The 15,528-nt window shown below is 39.1% G+C and overlaps 1 protein-coding gene across 1 annotated transcript in view; it reads left to right on the forward strand.

Annotated features, from left to right (window-relative positions):
• The window catches only part of dipk1ab (divergent protein kinase domain 1Ab), a 47,097-nt gene extending 31,601 nt beyond the window's left edge, over positions 1-15,496 (forward strand). Inside the window, 5 exon segments of the mRNA XM_036570328.1 lie at positions 9,380-9,439; positions 9,441-9,515; positions 9,760-9,867; positions 12,998-13,174; positions 13,798-15,496. Of these exon segments, the coding sequence (XP_036426221.1) occupies positions 9,380-9,439; positions 9,441-9,515; positions 9,760-9,867; positions 12,998-13,174; positions 13,798-14,610 (1,233 nt within the window). The 3' untranslated portion in view covers positions 14,611-15,496.
• Positions 15,497-15,528: the final 32 nt, after the last annotated feature.

Raw genomic sequence — 15,528 nt, forward strand, 5'->3', positions numbered from 1 at the left:
CAATACCCAGCATGCATTGTGCAAATCCATCAATACAACCATTGGGAAGCCACCCCAATGTAATGAGGAGATCCTGACTGCTGAAGAGGCTATATTTGTCCATAGATATTTGGTTTTCTACTAGTAGCTATCTGACTTCTTTCAGCATTAGCAAGCAATTGTAGTTTTTCTAAAGTTTTCTCAAGATATATCATCAAAGGCAGGAGTTTTCCTAGTTTTACACCAGAAAATCTTGCTCTAGGGACTGTTGTGGCCCCACTGTAAAATGTTTAATTTAGGTAGAAGCAGTGTTCTGTGTCACAAATGAAATATACTGAGCTTGAATGAATGGCATTTACTGGTTGGAACTTTGCATTTAAATAGTTTCAGAGCTACGAAAAGTCATTGTCTTCTTTGGTTTGGTTTATCATGAAATACTTGAAATTTGATGTATTTACATGATTGCTAGTCATCTTGAAATACGTCATTTTTACAATAACCATTTTTAATACTACTTGTCTTAAGTGTGATATAATCCCACGGCCCTGACATGTTGCTTCAAATAATCTCCATCTACTGGTGCATATACAGGTGTCACTAAGTAGTGCACACGTGGGACGAAATTGCTTTATGGCATCAGCATGCATGCCGATATTGTATGGATACATAGATGCCACATCTCGATGTTTTATCATATAAATTGCAAATATGCAAGAATCCTTTTGATACTAGAACTAGAAGAGTTTTTTTCTGGTAGTCAGCAGGTGACGGTCAATGGAGGTACAAAGGACGTGAGTGTGACGCATGCGATTTGCAAGAAGAAGCGTTGTATAAAAATAAAACACTCTGACCACAAAGTCTCACCTCACACGACACCATTCAGAGATAGCGAGGCTGAAATTGGCTTCCTATTCACCAGCTTCTTGTTCGAATAGCCCCATTCCACCTTAAACGGTGCAGAAATTGCATTCTGGCACATCAGGCACCAGAAAGTTCTACAAACTCTTTACTGGTCACCCATAACCTCTTGTTTCACTGGGGTATTAGAGAGCCTCTTGTTCAAATTTTGTGCTTCTTATCCCAGCTTGTTGTTTGAATTTTCCCGTTCCACCTTAAATGGTGCAGCACCTGAGGTTCCAGAATGTAGATACACCATTTAAGGTGGAACGGGAAAATTCGAACAAGAAGCTGGCGAATAAGAAGTTAACTTTTGGTTTGTTTACAGCAAAGCCAACGTTAAATCAGCTCCACTGAATGAATCAGCTTGACAAAGCTACCCTCCAATTCAGAGCGAGCTAAGAAAATTGCATAATCCATCACCTGCATCCATACAATGTTGTGGACAACGAAGGCTTTTGTTACATGGCCCACATACTGGAACCCAGATATGCAACTATGTTTTTTTCACAGATGAAGCTGTATCCAAGCTCTACAGAGAAGTGCAGCTCAAAGTTGAGAAATCTTTGAGTACAGCAGACCAGACTGCATTAACTTGAGATGTGTAGATGTCAAGGGCAGTGGATTCATATGTGACCATAAGAGCACAAAATCTCACAGAGGACTGGTGACTGCTGCCTCACGTTCTCCAAACTAGAGCAGTACACGAAAGTTACACAGGGCAAACACTGCAGACCTCCTGCAAAATGTAGCTGACAAAAACCTGGTGATTGTATTTGTAGTTGAAAAAAGGTAATAAATCGCAAGACGTCGCAATATGTTTAAAATTGCAATAATATCATATTGTAACTTAAGTATCATGATAGTGTCGTATCGTAGGGCCTTTCGTGATTTCCACCCCTGATTTCTGCTGTTTCATTCATCATGAAATTTTCACACATATGAAGGGCAACTGCTGAGCTCAAATAATGTAGAAAAATAAAAATCGTAAAAAATTGGGGATCCTTGTTTTGTTTGGGTTTCTTTTTGGACAGCACAAAATGAAATGTGGCCATTAGAAGTATTCACACAGTTGTGTATCAGACAATAAAGAAGACACACTAAAAAAAAGCTCAAAATACTTTATTATTGTAACCGATTATTATTAATAAAACATCCCAAACCGAATGCAGTTGAATCTCCATCATGATTTACTGATGTATTTTTTTCACCCCTACAGCAAAGTGATGTAGACTGCTTGAGACTGTGCTGCACTCCTCCTCTCCCACACCTTTATTCTGGCCTGAGGGAAAGGCCTGGCTGCTAGGCTGAGACTTCTCTGAGCTGATTGCCATGGTGACAGCCCCACCGGGCCATGTGAGAGTATGAAAGGCTGCACAGGACGCTGGACTGCCACAAGTCTCCAACGCCTGTCAGCCTGGCTTAGCGAGGCAGAGAGAGAGAGAGAGAGAGAGAGAGAGAGAGAGAGAGAGAGAGAGAGAGAGAGAGAGAGAGAGGGAGAGAGAGGGAGAGCACCAGAGAGAGAGAGAAACAGAGAGACAGAGAGAGAAAGAGAGAGAGAGAGAGAGAGAGAGAGGAAAAGGGGGGCAGGAGATTTAATGGGGGTTTGGGAGAAGGAGAGCAAGGAGATGGACTCTTGGATAGCAATGGCTGCATTAACATCTCTCTGAGTGCTCATGGGAGACTGCGCGCAATGACCTGTCATTAGTGGAGCCACAAGGGAAAGAGAGAGAAAGGGAGATTAGATTAAATTATCAAAAGACTGACAGACTGGATCTGACTGTTAGGCCTGTGCTACCAATAGGAGAGACGAAGAAGGAAGAGTGTAGCAGGGCTCATTGAAAATAAGGAAAATAAGGAATTTTCCTTACTTATTTTTTGAATAAAAGAGTTTTGTACTATATAAACATTACTGAAGTTTCAAATGGCGCTGTTCGCTCCACAGTCAGTGCAGTCCATATATGGAAGCTAAGCTGCAAAAACAGCCTGTTTTGAATTAATTGTTTTGGTGATGTCACAAAAACTAACACATTTACATATACACCTATTCAGACTATAGCAGTGCAGCTCCACCCATTCATGCTGAAGTTATAAGGAGTATTTCAGACCAGGCTTCTTGAGTCTCAATACAAAGCAGCCAATCAGAACAAAGCTCTTTTACATATATCAGTCTTAAAGGCACATTAACAAAAACAGCCTGCTTAATTCTAAGGGATAAAGAGAGGTTGGAAAATGGTGATGTAAACCTGAATTATGGCTGTTTTTGGTACATAAAACCACACAAACCTCATAAGTGCACCAAAAAGTACAAGCAAAATGTAGGGCCCTTTTAAAGCAATACATTTTATTAGCCTAACCTCTATTTGCATCATCGGTAGAACATGGTCTGTAACCACAGTCAGTAATTTTCCTTTTTCTAGTAAAAAACAGAAAACCTGATGACTTGAAACACATTAATAATGGAAGCCTATGGGCACTTGCTTCAGCACCTGCTCTTGTCAGCTTTAGTCATGTTATGAGTCTGTTTTTCTTTTCTTTTACTACAAAGCAATGATTTTCTGTGGTAATAGACCAGATACAGATGCGACAAACACACTCAAAAAATAAACGAGTTTGCCTTTAACAAGCTTTAGATCTGCATGCTGAGAAACATATGGAGAGATTTGGATAGCTATGAATTTTGGTGCTGTCTTAAGCATTTGCCGTGTGATTTTTAAAACTAGTTATCCGCCACAAGAAACTCGAGCTTCACTCAGGGACATGAGTTTGTTTGAGTGTCTCCAGGCTCTGAGATAAGTACGTTATCAAAGAGCAGCGATTAGAGCTTAGCTAGACATGTGCAGTGAAAACAGAGCGCTGATTAAAAGAGGTTTGCTATCAGTTTTTGATGTTTATGTAGATAAAATATCAGCATGTGGGAGAAACTGGAGACTTGCGTATGTTTCTACCTCAGATGCTCTTTTGCACGGGGCAGGACAGGGAGAAAGAGCAAGAGAGATGAGGTCCATCACTGTCAAAGCCAGGACAGATCATCATCAATACATGGATAAAAGAGGCTCCTTCGAGTCTGTGATTTGTCTGTTAATCCTCTGCAGTAAGCATAATTGACTGTGCCATCAGTGATACAGGGCTGAGATCATTTGTTACAGTACATTTAGAGCGAGCAGGGTTGGGTTTTTTTTTTCGGTGCTGCTGCAAGAAGAGATAGAGGATACTGTAATAATACTGAAATGTTTGCATTGGACTTGAGTCAAACTGCTTAAAGTAAGTAGCAATGCCTGGAATCACTCAGACCACATTTTGCTCCCACTAAGAGGCTCCACACTGCTGTCCATTTAGAGTGTGTTCTCATAAATAAGTGCTGTGGAAACATCTCAACTTTCCAGCCTACAAAACATTCACCATCTCAGTGTGAATTCAAGTCATTATCCTCAGCTAGCCTTAAACTATGCAAACCCATTCTCATCAGATAGAGGAGAAAAGAAATTGCATATGTTATTCTTTTTTTCTCCTCTGCTTATGACTGAATTTCAAGATTTTCACTAGGGAATCTTGACAGAATGACTTATGTTTTCAAAATAGTGACTTAGCATATCAAAGTTATGACTTATGTTCTCAAAATAGTAAACTTATATGACAAAATTATGACATTTGTTTTCAAAAATGTGGCTTAGTATAATGAAGTTATGACTTATGTTATTAAAATAGAGACATAGTATACCAGAATTACGACTTCTGTTCTCGAATAGTAGCTTAGTATATTGAGGTTATGACTTATGTTCTCAAAAAAGTGACTTACTATATCGAGGTTATGACTTATCTTCTCAAAATAGTGACTGAGTACAATGACATTATGAGCTATATTCTCAAAATAGTAACTTTATATGTCAAAGTTATGACTTATGTTTTCAAAAATGTGGCTTAGTATAACAACGTTCTGACTTATGTTCTCAAAATAGTGACATAGTATATCAGAATTATCACTTATGTTTTCAAATAGTGGCTTAGTATATAGAAATTATGACTTATGTTCTCAAAATAATGACTTGGTACATCTAAATTATGACTTATGTTCTCAAAATACTATCTTAGTATATCGAAGATATGACTTATGTTCTCAAAATAATGACAGTACATTTAAATTATGACTTACGTTCTCAAAATAGTATCTTAGTGTATCGAAGTTATGACTTATGTTCTCAAAATTATGACTTAGTACATCTAAATTATTACTTATTTTCTCAAAATAGTAACTTAGTATATCAAAATTATGGCTTATGTTTTTAAAAAAAAGTGGCTTAGTATATTGAAATTATGACTCATGTTCTCAAAATAGTGATTTAGTTTATTGAAATTATGACATTCTCAAAATAGTAACTTTGTATATCGAAGTTATGATTTATGTTCTCAAAAAGATGGCTTAGGTTATCCAAATTAAGACTTACGTTCTAAAAATAGTGACTTAGTATATCAACATAATGACTTATTTTCTCAAGATTTTGAGTTATTAAGATGGAATTATGACATACTATGTCCAAAATAATGCATTATTACATTTCAAGACAGTAAGTTTTGCTCTTCAAACCTTGGTGTTGTTTATTTTGGTATGTAGTCTATTCATTGTAATTACTATTTTATACTGATTCATGTGATTATTGCTGAAAATTTCAGTCATTGAGTTTAGTTTCAAATGTCCACTGTAAATTAGCATGTAACTTAATGCCACTAAGATAGCGTAATGACTGATATCTAATTTCCAAACCTAATCTTGTCAGCTATTCATTGTAAGCTAGATGTCTAAATATTTATTGGTTGAATATAAAAATCTATGAATGGAAAGACTGGATGGATTTGTAAGGTGCATTTCAATGTGACAATGCACCAGAAATAAACATTTTATTATGTATTTTTGCAAAAAAAAGAAAAAATAATTTGGTTTCAAGAAAAGAAGTTAAATAACTAAAGCAACATAATGCCTTAAATAAGGCCTTAAATTATATCAGGATACCAAGTCATTATTTTACCATAGTGAGTCATTATTTTGAGAAATTATCTTTGTTTTGACGTAGTAAGTCAAATTTTTTAGAAAATAAGTAAGTTCATAAAAAGTCAAAATATTAAGAAAATGTCATTATTTCAATATTTCATGATGTCAATATCTTGAGATTTTGAGATGTTAGTGAATTTTGACATAGTGGTGCCACAATCAGAGAAAGTGATTTTTCTCCGCCTCTGCGTGGAAGATTTCCATTTTAAACTCGTGCTGAGGAGCCGAGTGACAGAACCCATACTGTAATCTACTGTCATTGACTTTTACACTACAGATGCAATACATAATGACTAGGTTGTATTCCTTTAAACTCTTAAATCTGTGACAAATGTACAGATGAGATTGAGAGATTTGGATTACTGTGGCTTTTGATGGTGTCTCCTGCACTTACAGTGTGATTTTCCCAAGTCTTAGTATTCATAGTGGTTAAAGAGCAGATGTGTTGTCGATTAATGCTAAAGTTTAGATCAATAATTTATTGCCCTTTATAAATATTAGAATATAAGCTATCTGCATCGAGACCTCACATGCTCTTTGGTGTGCTGTTTACACGTAATAAGAATATAATCCTTATACATCTACACTAGGGTCACTGTTATCACCTTTACGTACCCCACCCACACACACACCCACTGTCCTAATCTGTCTGTTATCTGTCTCCCTGTCTTCCCTCTCACTTATTGAGTTATTTTTTTTTGTTCCTGTTGCCACGGGTGAGTGCATTTACGCCAAGAACTGCATTGTCACATGGAATCCGCTCACAGGTGGTGAAGATTTAGAAAATAAATAAATAACAACAACAACAGGAACAGAGGCAAGACGTTTTCTCCAAGTCTCTGAACAGCAGCCAGGGAATAAGTGGAGCTGCTTTGGGTCTCTCTCTCTGTCTCTCTCTCTCTCTCTCTCTGTCTCTGTCTCTCTCTCTCTCTCTCTCTCTCTCTCTCTCTCTCTCTCTCCCTCCCTCCCTCCCTCAGCATACACTTAACAATAGTCACCAGTACTGGCGGCTATCACGCTCCACTACAAGGTCCTCTTTCCTCTTCTCCGTGCTGCAGGAGAGGTCCTGTCAGCTCAGATTTTTCAGATAAGGAAATGTCAGGCCACAGAGGGCTGTGATTTCAGTGAAATTAGCTGAGCCATTCTGCTCACAAACATTTCCTGTTTGTTTCAGCGATAGTTTGTCTCACCAGCTTCTCCTCCTTCTCATTATTATTATTATTATTATTATTATTATTATTATTATTATTGTCATTATTATTATTATTATTATTACTGATAGCAGTATTATTATTAGTGTTATTAGTATACTACTACTACTACTACTACTACTAATAATAATAATAATAATGAGAAGAAGAAGAAGCAGAAGAAAAACTTATTTTTATAGTACCTTTCAAACAGTAGAAGCATAAGAGAACAGAAAATAATAAAAGAACTAAAAACATTGAACAAGAAAGGAACAAAAAATAAAAATGTCAATAACAATGAGTTAATTAAAAAATGATACACAATCAAATGCAAAGGTTTGAATCTCAGTCTATCTACATGTTTTATTGATTTTTTAAGTGGAAATAAGTTCAAACATCCTCTACAGAGAACACATTGCAGAGGATGTGTTAACTTATTTTCATTTTTTTCTGTAAATTTTATTTTTTTTCCAATATGTTAAATTCAGCAAATAAACAGTAACTGAGCATTAAAATGGGACGAGACAAGTTCTCTGTAGAGAATGTGTTGAGTCATTTGCACAACAAAAAAACATGGTCCAGGGGTCCCCAAACTTTTGCATACAACTGTAATAATACGGTTAAAAAAAGCTAATCTGTTTTTTTAATTGTCTGAATTCTGTCTTTGCAAAATGCTCCATAAAACACAGAGAAATCAAATTTAGGTGTGCAGTTCTTAATTATGACCTGATATGTAGGTCTAGATGACAGTAAGTCTCTTTCTTAAAGTCGCTGCTTTCTTCTCTGCACTGTGATCTTTGCTTGATCTTCAGATCTAATTTTGCTCCTTTTGTGCCTCTTCTACCAGACATTTCATCTATAGATTTTCCTTTTTACAGTGTAGCTCTATATATATATATATATATATATATGTGTGTGTGTGTGTGTGTGTGTGTGTGTGTCTAAATCACACACACTGCTCTGTAGCAGTGGAATCATATAAATACAAGATGTACATAAATTCAGTCATATTTCATATCCTCGGCTCATTCATATTGCAGAGTAGTTTTTAGATGGAATCTGGGTGAAAATTACATATTTCATGAAACATCTTCACATGGCTGCAGTGATGGAGCTATTCATAGTGCTGCTTACAACCTGTGGACGGAAAGATGACAGCTCTCACTGGCTCAGAGCTTTCAAAGTTCGCACATTAATAAGAGAAGTTCACTGAGCTTCACACTTCCATAGGGCATACCATCTCCACAAATGAACAGTAATGCCTTTGACAGCTACGTAGCCTATGTTTGTTCTAATTGAACCATAGTCAGATGAACAAGAGGTACAGTACTGTGCAAAATTAAGGGATCACCCTTCATTTAATTTCCAGGCAAAACGGCCATTAAGTACAAGTTTTTCTGAGTACATTAGATATAATCTATCTGCATAAGACAAGAGAAAGTCAAAGGAAATTATATGAAAAAAATAAAGACTGGTAGACAGCCAAAACTGTCACCATCAGATAAACGGTACTTAAAGCTTTCATCTCTGAGAGAGAGGAGAATATCAAGCTCCTCTCTTGCTTCAGATCTGAAAGAATACAGATGTTTCAGTTCATCATTCCTCTGTGAGAAGGCAACTTAACACTATGGATATGAAAAGATGTGTAGCTGTCAAGAAGATGTTGAAAATGCAAATCAAAGAAGCTGCTGTTCTCAGAGCAATGGACTGACCGCCCCAGAGTTCAGACCTCAACATCATTAAGCAAGATGAACTCTAACACTAAGCAGTTGCTATGGTATCTCAAGTGGTAGCTATGGTATCCCAGGTGGTTGCTATGGTATCCCAGGTGGTTGCTAGGGTGTTGCTGAGTGGTTGCTGTGGTATCCCAGATAGTTGCTAGGGTGTTGCTATGAGGTTGCTATGGCATCTCAAATAGTTGCTAATAATACTTTTCTGCCACCTGCGTGTGCATGGTGATGTAATCAAAACTCAGAAGATATTTTATACTCACTACACTACACTTTAAACAATGATTACAAAAAAACAAGAATCGGGTCTTTTAAATGGTATGATATTATGAATCACAATTCATAATATGACCAGACACATAAACTAACAAGGTAAAAAAGGGTCAGTTTATTCAGACTGACTTTAAGCATGTCATGTGACCATGAAGGACAAACATTGTGTCATGTGCCTCATGCTAAGAAAGTGTCTCTTGAGTGATGCAGCTTTGAATTACCACTCCATAATACATTCTTCCTCTCTTCCTCATTGTGCACAGGCCCGGTTCTCCTACTTCCACATGAAGTACCTGTTCTTCTCCTGGCTGGCTGTGTTTGTAGGGAAGCTGGGTGGTGTATGTGGAGTACTCCTCCTACACTGAGCTGTGCCGTGGACACGAGTGCAAAAACGCAATTGTGAGTTCAGCCTCAGTGGTTTAAATCCAGCTTATCATCCGTCCTGCTGGAGGCATAATTGTGAAAAGGGAGCCATCTGCTGGAGCATGACTGAACGTAAAACTGCTTTGACGTGTGCTGTGTGTCTGATTCAGAAAATACAATACAGAGTCAGAGAAATGGGTCAGGCCCTGTCTTGGGCGCTCTATCTCTGGTATCGTTTTTCTTTGATGTGCAGTGGTGTGTGTGCGTTTCTTTATTCCAGTGTGATAAGTTCCGGAAGGGGGTGATCGATGGTACCGCCTGCAGCAGTTTGTGTGAAAAGGACACACTGTATTTGGGGAAATGTCTGTCTGCCAAACCCAGTAACCAGGTCAGAGTATTCTCTAATTGCTGTGTATCTGCCACACATGCACACACATACTCAGTTCTTCCCTATTTTGATCTCACCATAAGCGCGCTACATTGTCTAACTTTGTTTCTCTCTAGGTGTAGCCTAAATTATTCTAATAATGTGCAGATACTGCACTCTGCAGTAATTCTAGTCACACGATGAAAACATCAAGGCTGTCTGATCTTAGGAATGTCCCCAGAGGTGGGGGGGAGGGGGCTCTTCAAGATGTGCCCAGATTTAGTCTGTTAATGTACAAATGCACATACGCACAGCCTCACATTATAACATGGTATTTTGTGTTGTAAAATGTATACAGTACAGTTAGCAGTGGGGTGTGGTCCACACATTGGCACTGCTTTCTAGTTTAGCTCTAAAAAACAGACTGAGACTCAAAGTATGTGGACACCCTTCCTTTTGAGTTTAGGTGTTTCAGCCACACCTATTGCTAGGTTTATAAAATCAAGCATATGGCCATGCAGTCTCCATAGACAAACACTGGCCGTATATCAGGTTGACTGAAGAGCTCAGTGGCACTGTCATAGGATGCCACCTTTGCCAAAAATCAGCCCTAAATATCTGCCCTGCTAGGTCTGCCCCAGTCAACTGTAAGTGCTATTACTGTAAAATGAAAGCATCTAGGAGCAACAACAGCTCAGCCACGAAGCAGTAGATCATTCAAACTCACAGATAGGGGCTGCAGAGTGTGGAAGCACATAACACAGAAAAATGGCCTATCATCTGTTGCATCACTCACTACAGAACTTCCAGCTGCTTCTGGAAGCAACATCAGCACAAGCACTGTGTGTTGGGAGCCTCATGAAATGGGTTTCCATGGTAGAGCAAGCCTAAGATCACTTTGTGCAATGCCTAGTGTCAGCTGGAGCGGTGTAAAGCACACCACCACTGGACTCTGGAGCAGTAGACATGTCTTCTCTGGAGTGATGAATCACGCAAATTTGGGTTTAGAGAACGCTACCTACTGGTATGTATAGTGCCAACAGTAAAGTTTGGAGGAGGTATAATGATCTAGGGCTGTTTTTCTAGACTAGGCCCTTAGTTCTAGCGAAGGGTCATGTTAATGCTACAACATAAAATTACGTTTTAAACAATAATATGTTTCCAACTTTTTGGCAACAGTTTGGGGAAGACCTTTTCCTATTTCAGCATGACTGTGCTGAAAGTGAGGTTCATAAAGTAATGGTTTGAGAAGTTTAGTATGGAGGAACTCCAGTTGCCTGCACAGAGCCCGGACCTCAACATTACTGAGCCATATCTTCTCATCCAACATCAGTGCCTAACCTCTTAAAAGCTCATTTGACTGAATGGGTACAAAGTCCCACAGAAACACTCCAAAATCTTGTGGAAAGCCATCCCAGAAGAGTGGAGAGCCCTGTTATAGCCATAAAGGGCTTCATGTTAATGCCCATGATCTTGGAATAGGATGTTCAGTAAGCTCATATAGGTATGATGTCCACATACTTTTGGCCATATAGCATATGTTCTTTAGTTTTCTGCATGCACGTAAACAAAAATTCCTGATATATCCTACGAAACAATACATCATCTCTCTGTCACACTTATTCACTTATGTGCACTGGCCAACTCCCACCTCACAAGAGACCACTCAGACTAATCTGATTAACCACAGTGCTCACACAGTCACGTGCAAGCCAACATATTTTTATATAATTTTATACAATAAGATATGCCATAATACGAGATTTTTCCATAACCATAATAACACCATTAACGGTGTCTGGCAGGCGCTCTTATCCAGACTGGCTTAGAATGTAATCATGTTGGCAAATGGAGCGTTAGAAGTTAGGAGTCTTCCCCAAGGACTCTTATTGGTATAGTGTGTGATGTTCTTGTCTAGGAGTCAGATTGACGAAAGCTTTCCTAAGAAAAAATTTCTAAAGGATCTTAAGACAAACAAAAAAACAGCATGTAAGAATGTTCTTAAATGCAGTTCTCATAGAAAAAAATTTTTCTCAAATAATATCTTAAAGTCTTATTTTCAAAAGAAAATTGTAATTGTTTTTATTTGTAGGCTATAGGTTATGTTGTCATATATTGTCATAGGTTGTCATGTAGACTATCAATATCATGTTACATTTTACAGATTACTGAATTTATTTTAGTTAATTATATTTTGTGAGACTCATTAGAAATGACCATTTAAGAGGTTTTACCATCAGTTTGTATAGTCTTAAGACAAGTGTGAGAGTGTCATAAGGATAGGAACATATTTAAGAACATTGGGCCTCATTCACCAATATCTAAGTCTTTTCTTAAATTTGTTCTTGAAAAAGGTCCTAAGAAAGTCTACGTCAGATTCATGACGTGTTCTTAAACCGCAGAACTGTTCACACCTTTGTGCTCTTGAGTGTGTGTAGATTCTGTTCTTACCTAAAACATTGGTGAATACAATTTCTTGAGTATGTAGTTAAGAAAAAAAAACAGTTAAGATTTTCCTTCTTAAGACACTTTTGTGAATATAGGCCCAGGTTACCCACTACGCTAGATCACCACACCAATACATAAAATCAGTGGCTTAGAATAGGTGGAAGAATACAGAATACAGCTCTTGTACATTGCAGTGGTGAACACTGACCCACATGTGCTACAAACATGCGCCTATGTTCTTAAATTAAATTTAGAGGCAACAAAATTTTAATAATATTACTAACCACTGGGTAATAACAAACAGTACAATATATACCAACTATCACACCCACAAAAATACAAGCATGAGAAAAGTGAAAAAGATAAAACAGTAGGAAAAACAGGAACAGGACAAGAACGAGCAAACGAGGCACATTCATACCTTGTTGGAGACGATCCACAACCAAAAGAGAGAAATGGTTTGTTTTGATTTAGAATATCTTTTTGTAAATACTGGAATGCCCACTGTGCACCACTGTGCAGGGCCTCACCACTGAGTCCCTTCCCACCCTGTCTCCCTGGCATCCCACCTCCCAAATGTTTTTTGTTTGTTGTAGGATTGGATTTTTTTTTAAGGAAGCTGAAGTCTCTTTTTAGGAGCTAAGCTCCCTCTGGCTCCCCTATGATTTGAATGCTGCTAACAGCTCATTCTTTATCACTCCAGGTGTATTCTGGTAGCTGGGGGGATATGGAGGGGATCATTAAGTGCCACATGGAGGAAATTCATCACTATGAGCTGGCAGCAGAGCTGGAGCCACGGAGAGAAGCAGCGTCCTTCGACAGGCCAACTAAAGGCACATCTGTGGAGAAGTTCAGAGAGATGGTTCTGAGCCATCTGAAGGTGAGAGGGCCTGCATATTATAGCAAAACAAAGCACTTTAATATTCTAACACAGGAATTACATTCACCCTCAGGGGGACTTTGGTGCAAGCCTGGGTTTTGATGGCAGTGGCATCACTTTTTTCTTCGTTAAATAAATGATTTAGTGGAAGGATTAGCCAGCTAGCAAAAAACATTTCAAAACAGACACCCCCTTGTATTAGTGATGCAGGACTCTGGGTTTTCTGGAGTCGGCTCCGACTTTCGCATCCTGCCACTGTAGTCGACGGATTTGACTCCTGTTGCATACTGAGTCGTTGGCCAAGATGGGACCCACGGTCCTAGATGCATTAGAGTCAAAGAATCAATTCTTTTGGAGTCGCCTCCCCATCTCTACCAAGTGTCCAGCCCAAAGCACTTGTAGTGATTAACATCAGTTGTGGTTTTCCTAACATTTAAACCATAAAATCTCACTCTAGAGAGTATTATGGCACTGCTGTAAAAAGCAAGTAAGCATGTTTACAACAGATGTAGTTATTTATGTTAGGTAAGTTATGCAATTTTTCTTTTTGGCCAGAATGCCAGCTGAAACTGTGCTTTTCCATAATTACTAACTTTTATTAGTGTTTTTTGTCCTGGTTGTAGGCAAAAGTGGGTGATCAGGCCAATCTGCAGGATTTGGCGGCACTCGTGCTTGGAGTGGCCGACGCCAACAAAGACGGTCAGATCTCTCTGGCTGAGGCCCGTTCAGCCTGGGCGCTGCTGCAGCTGAATGAGTTTTTGCTGGCAGTGGTCCTGCAGGGCCGGGAGCACACTCCTAGGCTGCTGGGCTTCTGCGGGGACCTGTATGTGATGGAGAAGGTGCCTTATGCACCCCTTTATGGCATCAGCCTGCCCTGGGCCGTAGAACTGTGGATTCCAGCTGGCTTGCGCAGGAGCATGGACCAGTGGGCGTCACCCTCCTGGCCCCGCAAGGCCAAGATTGCTATAGGCCTACTGGAGCTTGTGGAGGACGTTTTCCATGGCACGTTTGGCAGCTTCCTAATGTGTGATGTGAATGCTGCTGGCTTCGGCTACACAGAGCGGCACGACCTGAAGGTGGTGGATGCCAGGCGCATCGTTCCTGAAGCCGCTTTCCAGGAAGTGATGCGAGAGCGGCGGTGCGAAGTGGACAGTGACTGTATTTATGGGGCAGACTGCTACACCTCCTGTGATCTCACCAAGCACCGCTGCACCACTGAGGTGACGCGGCCAAATTTAGCCAAAGCTTGCGGCGCCTTGAAGGACTATCTCCTCCGGGGGGTGCCATCAGACATAAAAGAAGAGCTGGAGAAACAGCTGTATGCTTGTATTGCTCTGAAGGGAGCCACAGAACAGATGGAAATGGAGCACTCGCTGATCCTCAACAACCTGAAGACACTCTTGTGGAAGAAGATTTCCCACACCAAGGACTCTTAAGTGAGGTATTTGTTTCCTAGGGGCCAAGAGGACTTGAATCAAAGCACAGAGGTATCAATTTTTTGAAGTGGTAATCCCAAGTGGAATGTTTAGTAATCAAATTATCCTCAAATCTTTCACTGCAGTGATGCTACAAATTATACTGGTACCAACAAGAAAGTAACACAGAGCTACACAGAAATCCTGCCACTACTGATCCATGTGCTCTGCTGCTCAGATAAGACTCAACTGCCTCTCTTCCTACTGCCCCACTTCAGGAAATCATGACAATCCAACTGTGACTCCTCTATTCTTTACTGTAGTGGGTTCAAGGCTATTTTAAGAACCATGCTCATTATTACTTTGTTCAATCTCTTGTAAAGTATTTTGAGATACTGGTTTTTACAGTAGACCTCAGTTTGATATTTATTTATCCAATCAGAAAGAAGCATAGTATTTATTTAGACAAGCTAAAAGCATGTGACCATTTCCTGAACTAAACCCATTTCCATTTTAATGTGGCTCTGATTTAGTTGACAAGGTGTAACTCCATATTTCTACTACCCCCGATTTTAGAGCTGGTTTCCCCAAGTCAAGCACAGCTCCAGACCAAAGTCATTAAAAACAGCAAATCTCTATTAATATTTTGGTGCAGGACTAGCTTAATGTGTCTGATAGACTATTTTTATCATGATTATTTACCATGCCTACTGCCCAAAACGTCAAGATAGAATGACTGTGTACTTTCAAAAATGTGTTGTGTATTTAAAGAGGCATGATATGTTGATGCATTACGAAAGCTACTTTGTAATTATAAATGCACACTGGTCAAATAAAATCAATTAAAAGCAATATGCATATACGGTTTACAAGTATCATGAAACAGTATTGGATCGTTCTTTTTTATCAACAAGTTTCACTTGTGGTGGATCAATGCTG

The sequence above is a fragment of the Colossoma macropomum genome, unplaced genomic scaffold (genome assembly GCF_904425465.1).
Source record: "Colossoma macropomum unplaced genomic scaffold, Colossoma_macropomum, whole genome shotgun sequence".
In the NCBI taxonomy this organism is placed as follows: domain Eukaryota; kingdom Metazoa; phylum Chordata; class Actinopteri; order Characiformes; family Serrasalmidae; genus Colossoma; species Colossoma macropomum.